We start from the raw sequence: 21,337 nt of genomic DNA on the forward strand, positions 1-21,337 counted from the left end.
ACATGCTTACTAATATTATTGATATTGTACTAATGATGTTCAATATTTTTTGAAATTAGTATTCTAGTGATGATGAGCGACCCACCTACCATTTTTCGGTGCACCCCACTACAACATAAACTTGAGAGAATGTTGCATTAAGAGAAATACTTGGAGAGGAAGCATTAAGATAATGGTTGAATCAACCACCTATTCAATTATGACTATGTACAGATTCACCAATTAGGAATGACTACAATAGTAGTAGTTATTCATCACAAGTTGGCAATGGAGGCAATCAAATAGAGGTTGGTATGGATGATTACTTATGGGATACGACTTCCATGGAGGAAATGTTGTTACATGCATTATAGAATTATGAGGTAGGGGATGATGTTCATATCATTGATACCTTATTCAAAAGCCTGAAATTTTCTTCCATCACCCCTCTCTTTGGATCTAGTGGAAAGTAAAAGTCTACTTAGCTAGGGACAATGATGTTGCTGTACAACTTGAAAGAAAATTTTGGCATGTCGAATTCATGTTTCTCAGCAATATTGATGTAATTCACCTACATGATCGATCAAGTCCCTTATATTTTGATAAATCTTGCCACATAATCAACATTAAAAATGGTCGATTTTACGAATGTTAAATATTGACATTGTACAATTATATTCCCCACCAACTACAGCTTATTCAAAGATAAGGTTCTTCTGACTAATAATATCTTGATGGGTAGATGCGAAGAGGCAAAATAGTTGTTGAAAATGTTGGGTGTCGAGTACATATCATATCATGCATGTCCGAATGATTGTATTCTATATATAGGAGAATATGAATACAAAAAGATATGTTTGAAATCTGCGCATGACAGGTACTGTAATAAAAAAAATGGTAAATCACATGGTCCTCATAATATATTGAGGCACATGCCTAGAATCCAAAGAATTCAACGACTCTTTCGTTGCAAAGAATTAGGCATGTTGCATGGATGACATGCCTCACATAAAAGTGATTCAGGAGTTATGCGAATCCAAACAAATTCAGTAGTCATGAAGCATATATAGGAAACATGGCCTCAAAAATTCAAGGATGAAGTACGAAGTATACAACTCAGCATAGCCATGGATGACTTCAACCCATATTACCTCCAAAACACCAACTATTATGTTTGGCCTATAGTAGTGATCAATAACAATATCCCCTCATGGTTTTCCATGAAGAATGAACATCTTATGTTGGCTCTCATAGTCCTTGGTATAAGACAAGTGAAGAATATGGATGTTTACTTACAACCATTGGTAGACGAATTGAAATAATAATGCGAAAGGATACATGTGTACGATGTATCAAGACCCGTCACAACAAAAAGGAGTTTTATGTTGTATGACATATGTGCTTACACCATAAATGATTATCCAGGTTTAGGAGTTTGCTCTGGTAAATTACATTTTTATTGATTTGTTTATATACGTAACAATATTGTTTCACATATTAATTTAATTTGCTGCAATTGTTCTGATCTTCATGGTCGTTAACATGTCGGCTTGTATACAATAATTTCGCAAGTCTTGTAATAAAATAGTACCATGGATGTAAATGTTGTGGACATTCATTGAAGGCTACATGGTTTGACCACCTACGAAAGGCAATGTGTGACTACTCCAGGGTATTCCTCCCAGAAAAACACCCTTATAGAAGAGCAACATCTGCTCTCAATGGCATGCCATAAAGAACCCAAAGGCCTGCAATGATGACACTAGCTGAATGGCTTAGAGCATATGAGAGAGAGAAGGAGAAGGAGTTTGCAGAAATGTTCAATTCAAATGGGGATCTTATGTTTGATGATCCAAAATATTTCAACACCTATGTTGAGAAATTTCCCATTAGGATGAAAATGAAATATGTCTTTTATGAGCTCCCATATTGGGAGCATCTTAAGATTTCCCACTTACTAGATCTCATGCATATATTTAAAAATGTTTCATCTTCTTTATGGAGACACATATCATTGAAAGAAAATGACACATTGGTTGTTAGGAGAGATATTATTTATTAAAAAACTAAAAAGAAACATTGGCCAAGACAAGAAACTAGAGGAGAGGTTGGTCCCTCTTGGTATTTCAAAGAAGGTGATGTCCCATGGATTTTAAAGAAAGATGATCTTTCTTTGGAAAAGGAAGTTATAATGAGTGTGAGGGTGCCTTCTTTATATGGGTCTTCAATACGGCATTGCAACACTGTGGAAGTCCATTGGCCAGGGTTGAAATCATGAACCTTCTAAGAGTACGTATGTCAAAAACATGATTTATTATTATTTTTTATTTTTATGTAATGGGATATTTTATAATTAATTTTTATATAATGTACTATTTACTGTGTAGTGTCATTATCCTCTGCTCGTGCGTGGGTGTGTGAACCATGAATTACCCCAAGACCTATGATGTGTCATATCTAAATTATAGGCATTTGTACGTTGGATCACATTAAAGGATATTCATGTGGCTAACATTCCATGGTGGCGTCAAGAGATAACTAATATTGTTTGTATGTTTGAGAAGGAATTGCTGACGAGTTTCATGGACTTGCAGATTCATCTTCTAATTCACCTAGTAGATGAGGTTGAATTAGTTGGGGTGATTTCTTGTCATTGGATGTTCTTCTTAGAGAGGTACATGAAGAAATTGAAAGGTTTTGTTCGACAAAGGGAAAAACCCAAGGGCTCTATGGCAGAGGGGTATATATTGTATGAGTCTTTCTATTATGCTAGTGAGTACATCAAGCAGATCGACAACACACCAGGTGTGGCGATTTGGGACGACGAAATGGATGAAGACAAAAGAGAAGGGGATCTTCTCGAAACAAATGGAAAGAGGCGCATGATAAAGAGTAAGTGCATGCTTATCATTTGTTAAATTACTACACAATAACTATTCACACTAAACTTCATATTAATGCATATTTTGATCTCATACGTACTATATATATATGTTGGTTTGATTTCATCAGTGAATTTAGAATTTAAGGCCATCAACAAATTCATTCTTTACAATATAGAAATGACACAACCGTGGGTCACATTATATGAACATAAGAGGAGGTAATCGGACAGTGGCAAGAAATAATTCAAATGGTTGAACGGTAGAAACATGCCTTATACTGATCATTTAAAAGTAAATATGCCAATGGCATGCCCTAACAATTGGGTTGTTGATCAAGTCAGAGAGAAATATGGTGCATTGGTCGTTACCAACGTGTTGAAGAGGATGCGCTAAACATAGGGATTGGGTGCAAGAACTCGGTAATTATAATCTATTTCTGTACATTTTTAACTTCATAATGCACCTTTGAATTGTAACATCTATATATACATTGTATTTTTAATTATGTTTGGGTTATTAGACACATGACATTGTGATTTTTTCACCTTTTTTATAGGTGCATTTGTTCCCATCTATGTGGGCATATGGGCATCATTTTCACACGGAGGATGCTGATGATGGATGCATGACACAATATTGTGGAGTGGAAGTCGAGTTCGACCAATTTAGTTGTGCTAGCCACCACGACCAAAACCTAATGCATGGAACGTTAGGTTATGTTGGAAGGATACAAGAGATCATTCAAGTGGACTTCTCTTCGATTCAATGTGTTATTTTAAGGTGCAAGTGGTGGGACACCTTTGACCCGAATAATATAAAGGAAGATCACAATAGTGGGATGATATCTATCAACTCTAGAAAGATGTGGCTTGAAGCTAGGGAGCCTTATGTTTTCCAAAAACACTGCAACTAGGTGTTATTTTTATCCAAATGTGTTGGATAAGGATTGGTGGTTCGTATTAAGACGCGACTCTAGATCAAAACATATTTTGAGAACAACGGTGTTATCATGTCAAGCGAGGAAGATAATCAAGGTGATGACAATAGAGAGTGATATGTACTTGTGTTATTTCATCACGTATACTACTGTTGTATGTTTTTGTTTTCTTTATTTTGCTAATTATATATTTTTTTATTCATCTTGTTGGAATTTTAGAATATAATTGGCAAGATTCACAAACATTTTTATACGTTTTTTTGCAGTGGAAAATTTTTTACACTTAAAAATAAGTATTTCCAACCGTGTACAATATATATGATAATAAGGATTCAAGGTCACAATCCTTCTCAAGTAGGAAGATGAGAAGAAAATAGTGAATTTATAAATAACATTGAAGATTTAGTCTCGATTTAGATACTTATTGGTTTATTAATCAGTTCACATGTTTTTTCTTCTTGCTTAGTTCAAAATCAATATAGATCATCATGTAGTGATAACTCTATGAGGACTTTAACAATCAAAAAAATGTTTATTAATACGTAAGATTAAATTATTGACATGAGAGGCAAATTCATGTTTACTATATTTAAATTACAGTTCTTGCAACATTATGCAAACTAAAAGGAGGTCTTATGCATGTATAAAATGTTGATTACATCGTTTTATCGACCATAAGAGAAACACATGGGCTTACATGGATGCATGAGAGGTTTTAATTTTTACTTCATGGATAATGGAACAATTTTGACTTTTCTTTTCAATGGTAATTATAAATAAAATTTGAATTTATATATATTTTATGGCTAAGAATTAAATGATAAATAATGTGATGGTGATTAAGAGGTATTCGTTTGACTTTCCATTAGACTTGATGATGCATTTTCTTTCTTATTTAGATTATGTAATATATATATCTATTTTTATGTATTTATAAGTAAATTATTTAAAGTAGACATGTCTTTATCATTGTGAACATGATGTAATATTAACTAGGAGAAATTTTAAAACATGACTTTAGTGACTATCTCGTGATAAGTATGTGGAATAACTAATATTTTCTGAGTGTTCATTAAGAAATAATCAAATATATAATTTGTCAAAAGTTTAAATCTAATATAATATCATTCTTGTATTATTTAGCTCATATTTATCATTAAAAAGAGTTAAATTTAAGCTAGTACAATAGCAAATAAATAACCAAAATAACACCAAAAGGCTATATCTTTATTATTAGAGAAAAGTTCACTTGCCTCATTAAGGGAGAACTTCCAATAGAGAAAATCCCCAACTACAAGTAACTTCACAAGCCTTATTTTACATTTATTGATCCTCATCTTTAGAGAGGGAAATTTCTAATTTAAATTGGTAAGCGTTGCTATAAATATTAAGTTTAAATTGCTTGAAAATCTCATAACTTTAGTAATAAATTAAATTTTATAAAAATATAATTTTTTAAGCTATATTAAAACTAAATTAATTATAAAAAAATCTGACTTAATTTTTTTAAATTTAACAATAAATTGAATTTTATAAACCAATATTGAATTGGTTAAATTGTTTTTTTTTTTAATAATTTATTATTATTAATATTTTATATTAAAAATTGAATGAGTTACACATTTTCGTTTTATTAAGAACTAGCTAAATTATTTTTCCTTCAATTATTTTTTCCTTGTGAGTATTGCAATATTTTACTAATTAAGTTAGATTGAATATCAATGAACCATATAAGCAATATAAAAATATTTATTGTAATTTTGCAATCATAGTTTCAACCATACTAAACTTTGTAAATTATAAAAATATATTTGCATTTTTTTTATAAAGTAAGTTGTTTTGCATGCCATTTCATATATAAAAGTTTGATATAAGTTCATCGATACATAATCTATGATAAATATTATTTCATAAAAATAAACATCATGATGATAGCCATCTAACAAACATAAATACAATCTAAGATACACATTCAAATTCACTACCATCATCTAATTATATACACCTCTAGAACGTTTAAACGTCATTAGCTAGCACACAAATCTAATAATCTAACAGGGTATCATCATCATGATCACATCTAACAAAACACAAGCATTGTAATCTAACATCATCACCACACACATCCTCAAATTAATATACATCTCATGTCAAATAACTACTATCACATACACATCTAACCGCAAGCACATTAAATGAACATATATAACATGAACTGACAATATACACATCAACACCAACATATAAATTAAGTGCATAAACATGAACAAAAAATGCATCATATATATATATACAAACAAGTCAAATAACAACAATCAAATATCTAATACAATAGACACAACAGTACCAACCTGGTCTATAGTAGAAGATGATGGATGGTCAACTACTGCCTCAACATCTATCAAACTTTGAGGTGGAGGAGGAGGTGGTTGGTTTGCAGCAAAATACGTTGGATGGTCAACTACTTCCTCAACGCGTTCAATTGAACTCTGAGGCAAAGGAGGAGATGGATGGTCTGCTCTGTCAGGAGAAACATAAGGCACATCCTCTAGCTTTGGCATTTCATCATCAGGCGACTGAGGAGGAGGTGTATTACCAGAAGGATCACCGACAACCTGGCGACCATTATTTGATGGGGTAGTACTATCATAAGCATCATGATCACCACCCTCATCATCATGATCATGGTCACCATTCACATCATCATGATCATGATGACCACCCTCATCATCATGATTATGATCACCACCCTCATCATCATGATCATGATCACCACTCTCATCATCATGATCATGATCACCACCCTCATTTAACGTGTCTTCCGCTGTGTGTCCTACATCCTTCATGAATTTCAGTAGCCTACTAGCTCCAACGATATGACACATAAGAGACATCATCTCAAGTAGACAATCCCTGTAGAGATCCACGAACCTAGGATCTATGTTGATATCTCAAGCCCGCGCAAAGTAGACTCCCTCCTCAACCAAAAATTTGGCCAATCTGTCGCAGTAGTCCATCTGAAATTGCAGACCAACCCTACAAGCCCAAATGCCCACAACCCCTTGAGGATGTGCCTCACCCTCTTGGGCCTCACCCATCTCCTCATCTCCTCCATTCAGTGGGGGAGGAGGCATGTCCCCATCGAATGTGTCGATGTCTACAAAATATATAGTACACAACAATAATTAGAAAATTTCATTAAACAATTTAATAAAATAAGTTAAATAACATGCTAGAATAAATTTTATTCTAATTAATTAAAACAATAAAATGAAACTAGATTAATTTAAAGAAAACACTAATATTACCTCTATCATTTGGAGGCTCAGCCGTTGTGAAGAGGATGTTGGGACATTGTCTCCATTCTCTCCCCGCGTAGGGAAACAACAACAAGATAAACACATGGTCATCCTCACTAGCCAGTAGCGCCGGTGCCTGGGTCGAAATCTTGATCGGATACTACAACAGGTCCCTCTTGGGCATAATCTTCCCCCACATGCACATCCAGACCTCAGTGATCATCCTAGGAGGGTGACAGTCAAATGTAGGCCTTATCTCTGGAAACCTCTAAAAAAATAAACAAAAAATATCTGAAGTGAAAGGGAAGGTCACCCTCCCATGTATCATCACATGACTTCTATCTAAAGCATGCAAAATTGCCTCAAAAAAATGGCAGACCATCTAATACAATGTGATGCCTTAGTCAAATAATTGACATAATACAAAAGAGGTAAAATAATACATTGTCCATCACCACTAAAGTGTGCAATCGTGGTGATTAATAACAAGAGGCACCTAATCTCTTTTGCAACAAAACAAGAAATATGCAGTTGTCCACCACAAACCTAAAAATATGTTGGATGGATTGCAAGAGGCATGACAATGAGCGTAGGCAAGCTAAATCTCAGCTGCAACCCCATGGGGTACATCATGGAATTGGGGAAAATCCTCCCCTCTTCTAGATAGGTCAATGATAAAGTATATGTCCTCCTTAGAGGGCCTATACCACTCCCCAAGACTGACATGGAAACGCTGCTCCTCAACACTCCATGGACTGATCAAATGTGCTAATAAGACAAAGTGTGCCTTCAGGGATGTAGCCGCCTCATAATACTTGAGGAGGCCTACATTTCTTAAGAGTGATTGGGTCGCTCCAGTAATAGGGTGAGGGTATAAATCCATCTCCCTCTCTCTAGCCTCCCGTGGTTAGACCATATTGTATTGGTCCGCCATTTTCTCTTGCTCTTGCTACTGCTCCCTCTGGTGACGTCTCTGCTACATGATTGAAATATAAAATACATCAGCCTCATACATAAAATATTTTTTTATTAAATAAAAATTGTATTTATAAATATCGAAACATAACTTTCAATTAAAAAAAAATCATCAGTGTGCCCAAAAAATAGTCATGCACCAGCTTCGGTGTGATATCAAACACAACCACACCAACTTCGGTGTGCACATACGTATGATGCACCGTTGTTGGTTTAGAGATTTAAATTTTCATCGCAGTGTGTCACAATTATGCACCGATGCACACGTATAACCTTTTTGCACCGGTACAAAATGTTTAGGTTATCAAACGCATTGAGCTATAGCTTTATTTTTAAATATTATTTTTGCGGTCCATTTGGTAAATATATACGCACTGGGCGTAACCTAAAGATTTTATGCATCGATGTACAATGTATAGCTTTCCGATGTGTTTTCATTTACGAAACACACTACAACAATAGTGGTGCATTATGTTCATGCACAGATCAACGATGTACCCTGTAAATTTACAGGGTGCACTGCTACCAGTGTGACCCGAACATTTCAAGTGCATTGCGCAATGAATTTTTTTTTCAAAAACAATGGAATTTTTTAGCTAATTTGCATATCTAATATGCTAAAAAAGTAAATTAGAGAGAAACATAGACATTACCTGGACATTTTTTCATCGGGGAGGCATTGTTGACACATAATGGAAAAAAACAAATTTTACCATGGTTTGAAAAAATTGGAAAGTCAGGCAGTGATCACAGTACAGACGGATGGTGAGAAAGAGAAGCACTAACGTCAGGGTCATTTGCATGAGGCAAGAGTGGCACCAGTGCTTCAGATATCTCCAACACTGTAGATGGTAAAAACAGAATTTACGCTTGAGATGTTTTATTTTTATTTTTATTTAACGCTACTCCAATGTGTTACTATAACCACATTAGTGCTGAATATATCCAAGCGCACCGCTTTTTTTAAAAATTAAAAAATATATAATAGTGTTTTTTTTAAGACACCTCGGGCATTCTAATACAGGTATTGCACCGGTACTTTGTTTGACTATAGGACTGCTCTTTGAAAAAAAAATAAAACGACCTAGTAGTGCTCTTTAGAAGATGCACCGGGCCATTTTAAAACATTTATAACATTTGTGCATCGTTGGAAAATAACACCATTTTTTTTTAAATTTAAAACTGTAGCGATGATCCTTCTTGGTATGCACTAGGGTGTTTTACTACATCAAGTGCACCAATGCTACAGTTGTGTATAGCACTGACAATTTTTAAAATTTAATATTTTTCTGGTGCGATCTATTAGTCAAGCACTAGTGCATTGTGTTATTTAGCGCACCATGTTTTTTTATTCTTATAAAAATAAAATTTCCACGGTGCACCATGTTCTATGTGGCATCGATGTTTTTATGAATAGTAAAGCACTGATGCATCTGTAGATTGTAAACACATTTTCCAAAAAACATCTTCTCGCCCACCCCTGCTCAAATGGATTTTTGGGCTATTTTTATAGGGGCTTCTGCAAAAACCTCCAGTAGAAGGTCTTTTCCTAGTAGTGTGCCTCCTCTATTTGAATCCATAAAGGCTCAAACTTGTCAAGTGCTAGTGGCTATCAAGCATCTGGCTTGAGATAGACATAGCAAACGAAATGAGGCTATTAGCTTCTTGAATGACATCTATAATAATTAGTGGCATATTTTGGATCGACTAGTCTCCCTTTGAAGAGGTCAAAAGTGGATACAAGAGAAAATTGATAATTTCGAGGGGAGAATGGCACACATGGAGTCTCATGTGCATGAAGCATTTTTCCACCTTGGTGAGGGTAGGAATGGCACTCAGGCTCGAGTCAACTTGAATGGTTAGTGATGAGGGTGGGATGTATTATGATTTTTTAGCAGTTTTGGTCCATATGGGCTATCAATATTGGGTCTACTAGCTTTCTTTTGTTAATGTATGTGTACTTTTGCTTGTATTTGTTGGCTAACAAATCCGGTAGGAGTAAGGCCTTAGCTATTTTGAAGTTGTGCACACCATGATGTAAATTTTCCATTAATTAATAGAAACAATTGGTTCACAATATATATATATATATATATATATATATATATAAACCATTTTAAAAGAATAAATTCCTATGATTAAAACATTTCCATGTCTTTCCATCCTACATTTTGGTTCCTTTTCAAGATTCAACAAAGATTTATTGGAATTGAAAATTTAAGTTGTACACAATCCACGTGCTTAATGGGATTTTGAAGGCATTGATTCCACTTATGCATTTTAATTTAAATAATGAAAATGATAGCAAAAATATAGTCAAAGTTTACACTACAAAAAATGAATGAACACTCATAATTTCAATTTACAATATTGTATAATTTAAATAAATATCATGCTACTCTTTGAGATAAATTTGGAAAGTTCACAGTTTTATACAATCCAAGAAATAAATTAATCATTTGCAAATACAATATAATAAATTTCACAAAATGAGATTATACAAGAATGAATGAGTCATGATTAGAAAATTATTTTGATCGAATATACAAATTAAAATTAGAATGTCCCTAAAATACATCATTCCAGTTTATAGATTAATTTTCACAAAAACGTGACTAGGATTCTTACATGAAAAATAAAATACAATAATTCTTCATCCCAATGAATGTAAATAAGAAAAAATATTACTAAGAAAAAACGATTTACATAAATGAACATTTTAATTTAATATTTGATCATTTATCAATTTTACATAAATTTTAACATGATTTCTCATTTATCATTTTTCTTAATCTTGACCCAAAATTTAATCAATATAAAAGATTGAAACACATTGCATACGACAATATATTTAAAATATTTATTAGAGGAAAAGATATATTTATAAGCATTCAAAACAAACCATCTCTAAAAAAAATTCATCAAAATGTTATTCATCATCCAATTTTCAGAGATATAGAAAATGGAGATGTGATAAAATAAAAATATAGATTAACTTATTTTACAAAGATGACTCCATAAGAAATCCTAACATGAAATTAATTTAAGAAAAATGGGAGTTGGGCAGTTAGATCCCTATCTGCCTTGGCTCCCTAGTTCATGCCCTTGCGTTCCAGGTATTTGATGTCCTCTTCCCTATTCTATGGCGGGCATAGTTGGTTTTTTTGCATGTTCTTTTCTATGCAGTGCTTTGTGATTGTTTCAGGCTTCTTGTTGGGGTTTGGATGTAGCGTTTTCCCTTGTCATCATTGTCTATCCTTGCTTTGTCGCTCCTCTTTGCTGCATTCTGGAAGTGTTGTGCCTACCTGTTGGGCTTCGTTTCCTATCCTTGTCGACTGATAGTTTGCCTGTTGCCATCCTATGTAGGTGTGTTTGACACTATTTCTAGTTTTCCATTATGCTTTGTTGCATTTCATGCTCAGAAATATAAAGGAATGTAACATCCACAAACATTACTATCCAATTATAGACTCACAAACACAAAGCACTCAAAGCATCCAAACGCAAAGGCACAAATCACTCAAAGCATCCAACACATGCTAGATTAAAGAAGAGAATGATAGGATGATCTTAGGTAAAGAAAATGTAACTTAAATCCACCACAAAGATTTTTAACAATGGTAAAAAGTAGAATAAACAAAACATGATGTAAACCTAAGGTGGAGATTTTTAACAATGAAAAAATGCAAAAAAAATAAAACACGATTTAAAGCCATAGGCTCACCACAAAGATTGGAACCAAATATGTGAACTTCGTCGATCCGGGTTTTCCAAGAGGCGTAAAATCGAGCTGTAGTGATCCTTTTTTACTAGGGAAAGCATTAGCGATTATTCCTCTTGTTATGGGGGAAGTGGTAGGGATTATAATCATAAACTGGCCAGCAACACACCTCTCTCTCGTTACATAGATAATGTAATTGATCCTGGAGTAAGCAACCAGAAGACGTAGTCCAATAACTGATTCTGCAATGATGTAGATACTATAAGTTTGTCCTAGAAACAAGCTAACTAGAAGAGTTACTGCTAACAACATGATTACATATAAGCCATGATGTTCTACGAATTTGCAGTACAAGTGATAGAGTCATAACGCGGTTTTATTTTAAAATCATGGAATGGGCAGGTTATAAGCTATGCCACTCTAGCTAAGAATAGAATGAGTGCAGCGCTGGACTGCTTGGTTTGGCTTATAAGCTTGGATACTTGGATCGACTCCCGGGATTAAATGGCGGCTTACTTGGCTCAACGGAACAACCCTCCTATTTATTTCCCTAAATGAAAAATTAGAGGGTCAGGATCGCCCCATTGGTGAAAAACGCCTTGTTGGAAGGGGAAACACAACATAGGGATTAGCATGCTTTTGGGAAGAACATGAAATAGTGAAAGATCCAGCATGTGAGACACGACGATTATGAGAAATTCACGAATTGGAAATGCTATAACATACTCTTTCCCATAACTGTCCATACTAGACCAACCTACTGAAATGCAAATAGGGATTAAAAATATGGTCAATACCATAAAGAATGGGGGGATGCCATCTATACCTGTGTACAAATTGATGTTTTCATAAGGAAGCCATCGAATGGTTCCCATAAATTGGGGTTCGGTCGGTGGGAGTAATGTAGTTTGTCTTCTAGTTTATTTGTACAAGGAAGTCAAAACTTAGTCATCCAAGTAGGTCCGCGAGGTTTTGGTTTTGATAGATGATCTAGGTCATGTTATGGCTTGGGTAACATCGAATGCTTCTTTAGTCACTCTCGGAGAAGGGAAATAGTGACATTGAAACACATTGGTTCCTCTGTGAATCAATTTGGATTCCCAAGAAGACTTCCACTATGGCGCCAATTTGGATGTATTCCTCGATCCATCATGACTTCTGATGGACCTCGGTTCGCCTCTATGGGAAGGGCTCTCTATTCCTTTGCTATCTCCCCTTTCCTTAGAGGTTGAGGGACCAATCAATTGGTCACTTCCTCTTCTTTCTTCAGGTTGCAAGAAATAACCAGCCTCAAAAGTGATATTAGACTTATTACATATTGAATCTCAATCAATCAATCTTTTAACAATGACCTAATGCATAAAATGTTGAAAATGAAACAAGAAATTCTCAAATTTATTTTGCCTTGATTAAATTGAGAAAATCTGAATTTCCACATCAGTAGACAACTTGGATGCAGTTAACTTGTGTGACATGGCTTGTGTCACCCAATTTACTTAGTAAATTCAAGTTAGAGGGCTTGGAGTTCAGTTAAGCATGCGTGATTGCTAATTTGTAGCAATGAAGGTCAATTATTTCAAGTTGTTTTCAGTTAAACTAGTTCCAACTTTTAGAGGAACTAGTGGAAGGTCATTTTTGCGGTGAGACTTTAGTCTAACTCAGTGATCACCCAGTTAACTGATCAGTCAACCCAAAATAGCTAGTGCATGCAGAGAATTCCAGTTCCCCAGCTGTGGTGGACATTCCAAGGCAGTGTAACATCATTTGTAGACTAGCCTTGAGTGTACATGTGTTGCATGCAGTCAAATGATCAACCTTGGGAATTGCGCAATCCATTTTGGAGAAATTCTACATAATAGGGGCCTAATTTCCAAAGGAATTGTGCAAGGAAATAGGAGCTCAAGCAAAGGCAGAAATTGACTAAGTCTAGGTCAGATCTTATCAGTGAGAAGAGAGATAAGTTATTCACTTGCAGGTTGTGCTCAGTTGAGAAAATCAATTGTAATACATCTCTATTCATCAAATTAATGCAAGCAGGTAAAAGGGTTTTTAGTAGATTGCTTCCCCTTGGAAAAATATTGTGTGCATGTGTGTTATTTTTTATCGCATGTTTGCGATTTTTGTTCTAAATTGTGAATTAAATTCTGTAGAGCAGTAGAGTAGGTTTGTGTCTTGTGATTTTGATTAAAATTTCATGATCAACTGCAAATCTACACCCTAATTTCTACAAAAAAAAACACCTACAGTGTTTACGTATAATGGACCGATTCAAATTTATGAACGTCTCAATCCAAGCCCAAACTTAGATTCTATTTATGCATCATTTCTTTAAATCCTCAAAGAGATAAATGATAATAAACATGTAAATTTTAAAATATAAAGTTTATCTTAAGCATATACATAATAATGATAATTTGAAAATGTGACTTTGTTTCCCATAACTGAAACCAACCTAGATCCATCTAACTCTCGATCTGTCATGCACTAAGAGGGATCAAATCCATCGAGGTGCAAAACTTTCCTCAAGTTCTACACTCCAAAAGGAAGGTTTGGACCTCAAGGGATTTGATCCCTTTCTGCACATGATAGATCCAAAATTAGATGGATCTAGGATGGTATATAATTAAAATAAAAGTCTAAATACCAAAATTCTATAAGGCTTTCATATATAATTATTTTTTTCTTGCATAGAGAGTTTTCCATTTCCTAATGTCAAGTTGAATGTTGAGGAAATCACTCAGAACATATCTCCATTGTGTAAAATATTTTGGTTAATTTATTTCTATTTGATATCCAGTTAAATAAAAGTAGGATATTCACTCAAACATGATTCACAAACATTTTTGTTATGTTTTTAACTCACACATGTGTAGCAAAATCTCATATTAAAATAGTGTGAAGGATTATACTTTTGTGAAAAGCTACTTTGAACCTCATACAAGGGAATTTGGGAAGCAACAAGTCCCTATCAATGAGTGGAAGTGGTTAAGGTATTTTACAAGATTTAATCAAGTAGGTAAAAGAACATACTTTTTAATATACATACAAAAATACACTCAAGGAAAGAAAATATAACCACTTGCAGGTAAATCAAAGGAAAGTTATTTTCTGATAACAAAATATAGGATACTAGTGATGTTGGTGGTATGACTATCTATGATCATTCATAAAGTTGTCTTAATTCCATATATATAGAGTAGAATGAGGGTTTTTGCTAGTAATAGTAAGAGATTCTTAAGGTCATTCATAAAGTTGTCTTGATTCCATATGTATAGAGTAGAATGAAGGTTTTTTTTCTAGTAGTAGTAAGAGATTCTTAAGGACGAGTAATGAATATTAAGTAGAGTCCTTTGTCAGTCCAAGGCTAGTTCTATGTTGTTATCCTTAAGGAAGAGTGTATGTGGTTCCAAGGGTGAGTTTATTGGTTCCACTACTAATGAAAATATATGTGGAAGGTGTGTTTAAGGTAAAGGTATTGTAGGTGTGTGTTTAGGGCTATTGTGTCCAGGGAATTACGAGGATTCATTACTGTAGTTGCTCTAGTGAGAGTTGATTCCTAGATGTCTCTTAGGTGAGTTATAGGTTGTTGTTCCTAGCTATCTATGGTAAGAGTATAACATAGATTTGTTTCATTCCTTGCATGATAATGAATTTCTTCAAGATTGCCTTATTTTTACTTTACAAAAGGGATGTCAGATTAAGCTAAAAATATTACACAAGACCATGATTTTTATTGACACAAGGTTGTCCCATAGTGGTTCCACACATTAAATTTCTCTAATTTGGCACCGGGATAATAACATTGGACATTTCAATAAATATAAATTCTTCTTCTTTAAAAATAAAAAGTAAAAGTCATACATATGGCAACTGATTTGACAATGCATATGTTGCAAGAGCTATGACACATTTAGAAAGGTTTAACCTCATAATGAACCAACTATGGTCTCTTCTGAGTGCATGTTTAGAGTTTAAGCACTTGGATAGGATTTATCATAAGTGAAATCAATAAACCCTAGCTATTTTCATATGATATCTAAATGCATACTAAAACACCATGAAAAATGTTTATAGCTTTTTAAAAATGAGGTAGAAAAACTTGTCTTCCACATGCATAAATCCTATAGTCATCCATGCTCACAAGATAAGTTAGGAATCCATCTAGAATTGCAAAAAGGAGATGGAGATGCAAGGAACCAATGTTGAGAACTCATGCAATCATCTCAATAAAGAACCAAGAAACTACAATTATTTCTAGTTCATATTTGTTTCTAAAACTATGAAACAACAATGCATAGTAACTCCTACTGAGAAGAAATGAAGTTTAAATAAATACATACAACTCCCAATATGTTAAGATGACAACTAGAATACTTCCAAAATGTTTTATTTCATTATAGTATTTTTTTTGTAGGTTATAATCACTTAGAAAAGGGCGCTAATATCATTAGTTATATTGTTCATATTGTGGTATTTTCAAAAATTAGTAAGGAACTTAAATTTTTGTCATGGTTAGTGATGGTAGAATGAGAAAACTTCCATTTACTTCCAAAAAGATGAAACAATAAATTAGATAGTCAAAATTGCAACAAGAAGATAGTGTAGACAAAGCAGCAAACAATTAGTTGCTCTAGATTGAATTTTAAATTAAACGTAATATTGTTCTTGAACAAGACATGCAAAAACATTACTATTAGTAATAGGCTCACCTTTGATTTTTCCTACCTGTGCAAGCTTGTACAAACATTTTGCATCCCTTTCTTCACAAATCTCCAGCCAGATATTCATAAATATCTGCAAAGAGTTGTGTGTGTGTCTATCAATACTTTGTTCACCAAATTGATTTAAACTTGCCAAGAGAATATTTTAATTTGAACCCAAGATAATTTGCACGCAATTTCCACAGAGAAAGAGAGAGAACCTCAATAAATTCTCCTGCAGGAAAAAGTGCACAACATGCATCCCTATCCCTTTGGTAGGGAGATATTAAGCTAGCAATGCATATAAGACCAGCATCCACAAAAAGCTTTGCCACCTCACCTAAATATTCAGTGAATTCTCTAAAATACTGCTTTCACACAATTTAGACTTAAGAGCATAACTAGAAAAATAAACTAGGAAGTTTAAGAAAATAGTATAAACTACATCTCAGTTGTGTCAAGAAAGGTTGTAGTATGAATTTCCCATGACTACCTAATGTATGAATCATCTAAAAGGCCTTACCAACATGACTTATATTCTCTACACAATCTTCTGCACTAAATCCAAGATTCTTGTTAAGGCCATGACTTACATTATCACCATCAAGAACATAAGTGAGTTTTTCTTTATAGGGAAATGTACGACTCAGTGTGCAAGTCGATGTACTTTTGCCTGCATTGTTGCTCTATTACTTCAAATAATGTTCAATGAACAATTATTGAATGTACATTAAAAAGGCTATGAAGCATGCTCCATTTATAAAATAAAATCTAAGAAAAAACAAGTAAACTATACACTAAGGGCATACCTAAGAAATTTAGACAAGTAATCCAAATAATGTTGCCTCTCTGCCCAAGTAGTTTTTTCCTTTCTTCCCTACTCACCAAACATTCTTTCCATATAATGTTTTTTGTTTTTTGTTTTTTTTTCATTTGATAGTGGGGGTAGACTGTACCTGGGCATATAGGAAAGAATAAGATTCAACAATACTATTAAAAAATTGCAATTGTGTACGAATTAAAAATGGCAATAATTGCAATGTAAGATTTAACTATCCTAAGTCTCTTAGTTCCTTCATAATGTTATAAAAATTTTGTATGTAAATACTATATTATTTAGTATACATTTCCTTCCCATGTGGTGGAACTATACTCTGCAGTCTAGTCATTGACCTACACCCTAGACCTCAAGATGTGAATCTTAGAGAAACTTTTAAAAAAACCATGAAGATTCAAAGGCCTTTTGAATTTCTTCTTTGAAACAAAAACTTTTTTACTTGGTGCTCACTTTGGTACCATAAACATTCCTGGCATGGAAATTTTGGGGAAACTCTTGGGAAATATATGGAAAATGTTTCCTAGAAACATTTCCCAAATATTAGGTCAAGGATCCAAGAATGTTATTTTCAGATTGAAAAAGAAATTTCTTATTCTTTTCTAAATTGGATATGGGTGGACTAAATGAGATAGAAACTAAATCAAACATAAATAATTAGTCAAATAATAAGGTTACATTAAATGATAATATTTTGAAAATTCCCACCTCTACATGTACCAATATATATATATATATATATATATCCTACTCACATCTATCTCTAAATATGTCCTTTCCTAGATTCCTGAAACTTTGTAAGCATTGTTTCCAAAACCCATTCCATTTCTGGAACTCAAACCCATTTCAGAAGTGCCCTGGAAAGGGATAAACCATATAATCTGGCACTTCTTGCCCATGTATGGAAGGGTGATCTACATCTTCATGTCTAGGCCCAATAATGTATGATTTATCAATGTATCCTTTATTTATATTATGGACCAATTAAATATAAGATACATCTTTCTTAAAAACTTGAGTATTCAATAATATCCTCATCATCTCTAATGAGTCGGCTAGAATAGGCTAAAAATACAAAGACAACTAGTCTTTTGATTAAACAAGAAATAATAATTCTCTAGGCGCAAAACTTGCTAAAACAAGGGATGTTGCCCCACCTTAGTTGTGAGTTTGTGCAATGTATAGAGGTGTCCTGCATTGAATGTTTTTAAAGAGATAAATAGAAAAATTACCATTTTGTTTTTGTCATGGAAATTGGAGTGCATGGCCCTTCACTAGTAAGAGTTTCAACAATTTACTCATCCTTGAAATTCCTATAGCAAAGGACTCGAAAATGATCCCTAAAATTTGCCTAAAACAGAAAAGCCTGTGAAATTTTATGGGGCATTTCCCAATCATTTCAAGTTATTTGGTGTACTTTATTTTTTCTTAAATGAAACCCACACTATAAACAATAAAAAAAAATACATCCTAAAACCCTAAAATTTACTCAATATGTACAAACACTAATGTAAAAAAAAAAAAGAATTTCAAGACATTTAGCGTCCTGGTGACCTTCATCCAAAGTCACTAGAAAATGCCTCTGTCGACATGTTGAGTGGCTATAATAAAGGAGTACTCAAGTTTCTTTCATTTCCCCAAAGCTGGAGGACATTATTCAAAAAAATTCTTTGTGATTTCTAGTTCTTCCCATGGCCTTAGATGAGATGTCTTGAAAGATTAATGATTTGTTTCTAGTATAGGATCCAATTTAGATATGTGTCAGCAAGCCCTTCTTCTTCGGCCTCTTTTTCCTTCATTTGAATGGAGTGGCAAGATAGTGAATTTGTTTTGTGTGATAGTGTAAAATGATAACACATGTCACATGCATGCTTTTTTTACGTATCACATGCATGTTTTGAAGTATGATATATATTATTAAAAATTAATGTCTACCATGTAATATTTATTTTTGGTACATGCACTCAACAAATGTTATATCTATTTTTTATGTGCACTACAAGTTGTCAACATGCATTCAAATACCCATGCAGAAGGACTAATGTATGTAAAAGGTGAAGTGTGTGGCCGAGAACATTGAACATCAAGTTGATTTTAGTGGAGGTAGAGTGTGGAGGAGCCCATGTTTTCCTCAAGCACCAGATACCTCTACCAAGGTAGACAGTTGGGAACCTTCCAAACCCTTGGGAGGGAATATCAGACCCTCGATCATAGTTTTACTTTCTTAGATATCCAACTTTCTCTTGGCATTAATCAATCTGGCTATTCCATTCTATAGGGATAATGTTTACCCTGGGATAACTCAAGAATTGATTCAGTTTGAATGGACCAACTTCACACTTTGATCAACTGAAACCAACCCAATTCAAGTTTTGTATACCAATGAGCTCTATTTGGAAGAAAAACTCACTTAACTATCTTATATACATAGAAATAATGGGAGGAGGAACAACTGGATCTTTCTATGGATCTAGTTCTTTGTAGTCATGCTACTAGCTTCATTCAATTCATAGTTGAGGTTTTAAGGAGCATAGCTACATAAGGCAGAGTCTTGGTAGGGGGATGGAGAAAGAGAAATAGATTGAATGAGTAATTTGTTGTAACTTGATTGTCTACTAACCATTCTCATAGTTAGCCTTCCGCATGGAGAAAACATAGAACTAAAATATTGATGGGTTGAAAACAAGTCCAGTCTTTGAGCTTTAGTAGTTAGTTGGTTTTACAGGAACCACATATTATTCTATAGCTTGATCTTGACCAAACTCTGGTTTACTGCTTCACATATTCATATATCGACATGCTGCATGAATAACAATCCATAAGGGGAATATGAGGCCTAGACTCTCTTCAATGTCATCTTCCAACATGATTGAAAAGAAAAATATGATGATGCATAGACAAGATTTGGCACAAAGAAATTGTAGCCAGGGATAACATTATCATTTCGTAGAAGCTGAAGCTTCATTCACTATCACCACAAAGAAGAGAAAAACATGAGGTTTTACTAATGCCCATAGTACGATATAGAAGTGAGAGCCCCAACACTTGACATATTCAAACTATTTGGAGCAGAAGCACTATTAACATATGTCACTAAATTTGTTAGGTTCATTTAATTCCAAGTAATTCTCCATGTATTTACTATGCAAAATGGATATTGTATTCCCAACTAAAGAGATATCCATTGCCCAATTTTATGGAAACCATTCAACGTGATATTAATGCAAACATGAGGAACGTACTCATTAACTTGCTCGTTGAGGTTTGTTGGTTTCCTTGTTATTAATTTTTTTTGAAGGTTTAATTGTCTTTGTTGTGCTCTTTAACATTATGTAATTTTAAGCAAAGTATTTCAGTAGAAATCACATAAGATAAATTTTTGGCCGACGCGTTTCTAACCAACAAGTGTGGTTCATCATCAAGAATTTTCTTAATTCATTATGGATCATAGAAGCTTGAATACAAAATTATGTAATTTTGTTAAAGCATTATTGTGGTCACTGTTATGGGGATTTTTTATTGGTTAGAAAAACAAAAACCCCTCTCAAGTTCTCTCAAAAACCTAAGGAAGACAAGGTAAGGGAAAGGTTGTTTTAAGGCTCAAAATTTCAGAAATGCAAGAATCAAGGAAGAGATTGATAAGAGAGGTGGAAGATAAGCATGTGAGTCCTCATAGGCAGGTCCATTGGAGTGTTTAGTGTAGCTGGGAAGTGCTCCTAGCTATATCCAAAACCTAATCCTACACATAAAGAAGAATAAACAAACTATTCACCACATAATAACTTCATCAATTAAAAACATAATAAATGCACAACTACACATTACTGAATGGGAAAAAGATTAATGAATGGGAAGAAGATTAATTAATGGCAAGAATATTACAACCAATAGAAGTTGTAGTAGCACCTCCTCTAGCTCCTAGCTCCAAAAAATATCTCTCTCTCAAGGAATATCTTGACGACATAATAATACAATGAGTTCTGATCCCTTTCTAAATGGCCAAGCC

The 21,337-nt window shown here is 33.8% G+C and overlaps 1 protein-coding gene across 1 annotated transcript; it reads right to left on the reverse strand.

Moving 5' to 3' along the window:
* Positions 1 to 6,116: 6,116 nt before the first annotated feature.
* Positions 6,117 to 17,429, reverse strand: LOC149239769 (adenylyl-sulfate kinase 3-like). Its single transcript, XM_089369967.1, has 6 exons — positions 17,306 to 17,429; positions 17,020 to 17,169; positions 16,718 to 16,836; positions 16,506 to 16,590; positions 11,966 to 12,038; positions 6,117 to 6,444 (listed from the first exon to the last, which is right to left on the reverse strand). The coding sequence occupies exons 1-6, from the start codon at positions 17,427 to 17,429 to the stop codon at positions 6,117 to 6,119; spliced, it is 879 nt and encodes a 292-aa protein (XP_089226093.1).
* Between the last annotated feature and the right edge of the window lie 3,908 nt (positions 17,430 to 21,337).

This window comes from Pinus tabuliformis, chromosome 8, assembly GCF_031772625.1.
Source record: "Pinus tabuliformis cultivar Carrire ecotype Pingquan chromosome 8, CPIR1, whole genome shotgun sequence".
Lineage (NCBI taxonomy): Eukaryota > Viridiplantae > Streptophyta > Pinopsida > Pinales > Pinaceae > Pinus > Pinus tabuliformis.

Coding starts and splice junctions, on each gene's coding strand:
- LOC149239769 (XM_089369967.1), bottom strand. CDS start 17,429: ATGAAAAAAAAACAAAAAACAAAAAACATTATATGGAAAGAATGTTTG. Junction 12,039..16,505: donor ACAGGTAGGAAAAATCAAAG/GTGAGCCTATTA, acceptor ACATCATTGCAG/AATCAGTTATTGGACTACGT. Junction 6,445..11,965: donor ATCTATGTAACGAGAGAGAG/GTGTGTTGCTGG, acceptor TGCTTATGATAG/TACTACCCCATCAAATAATG.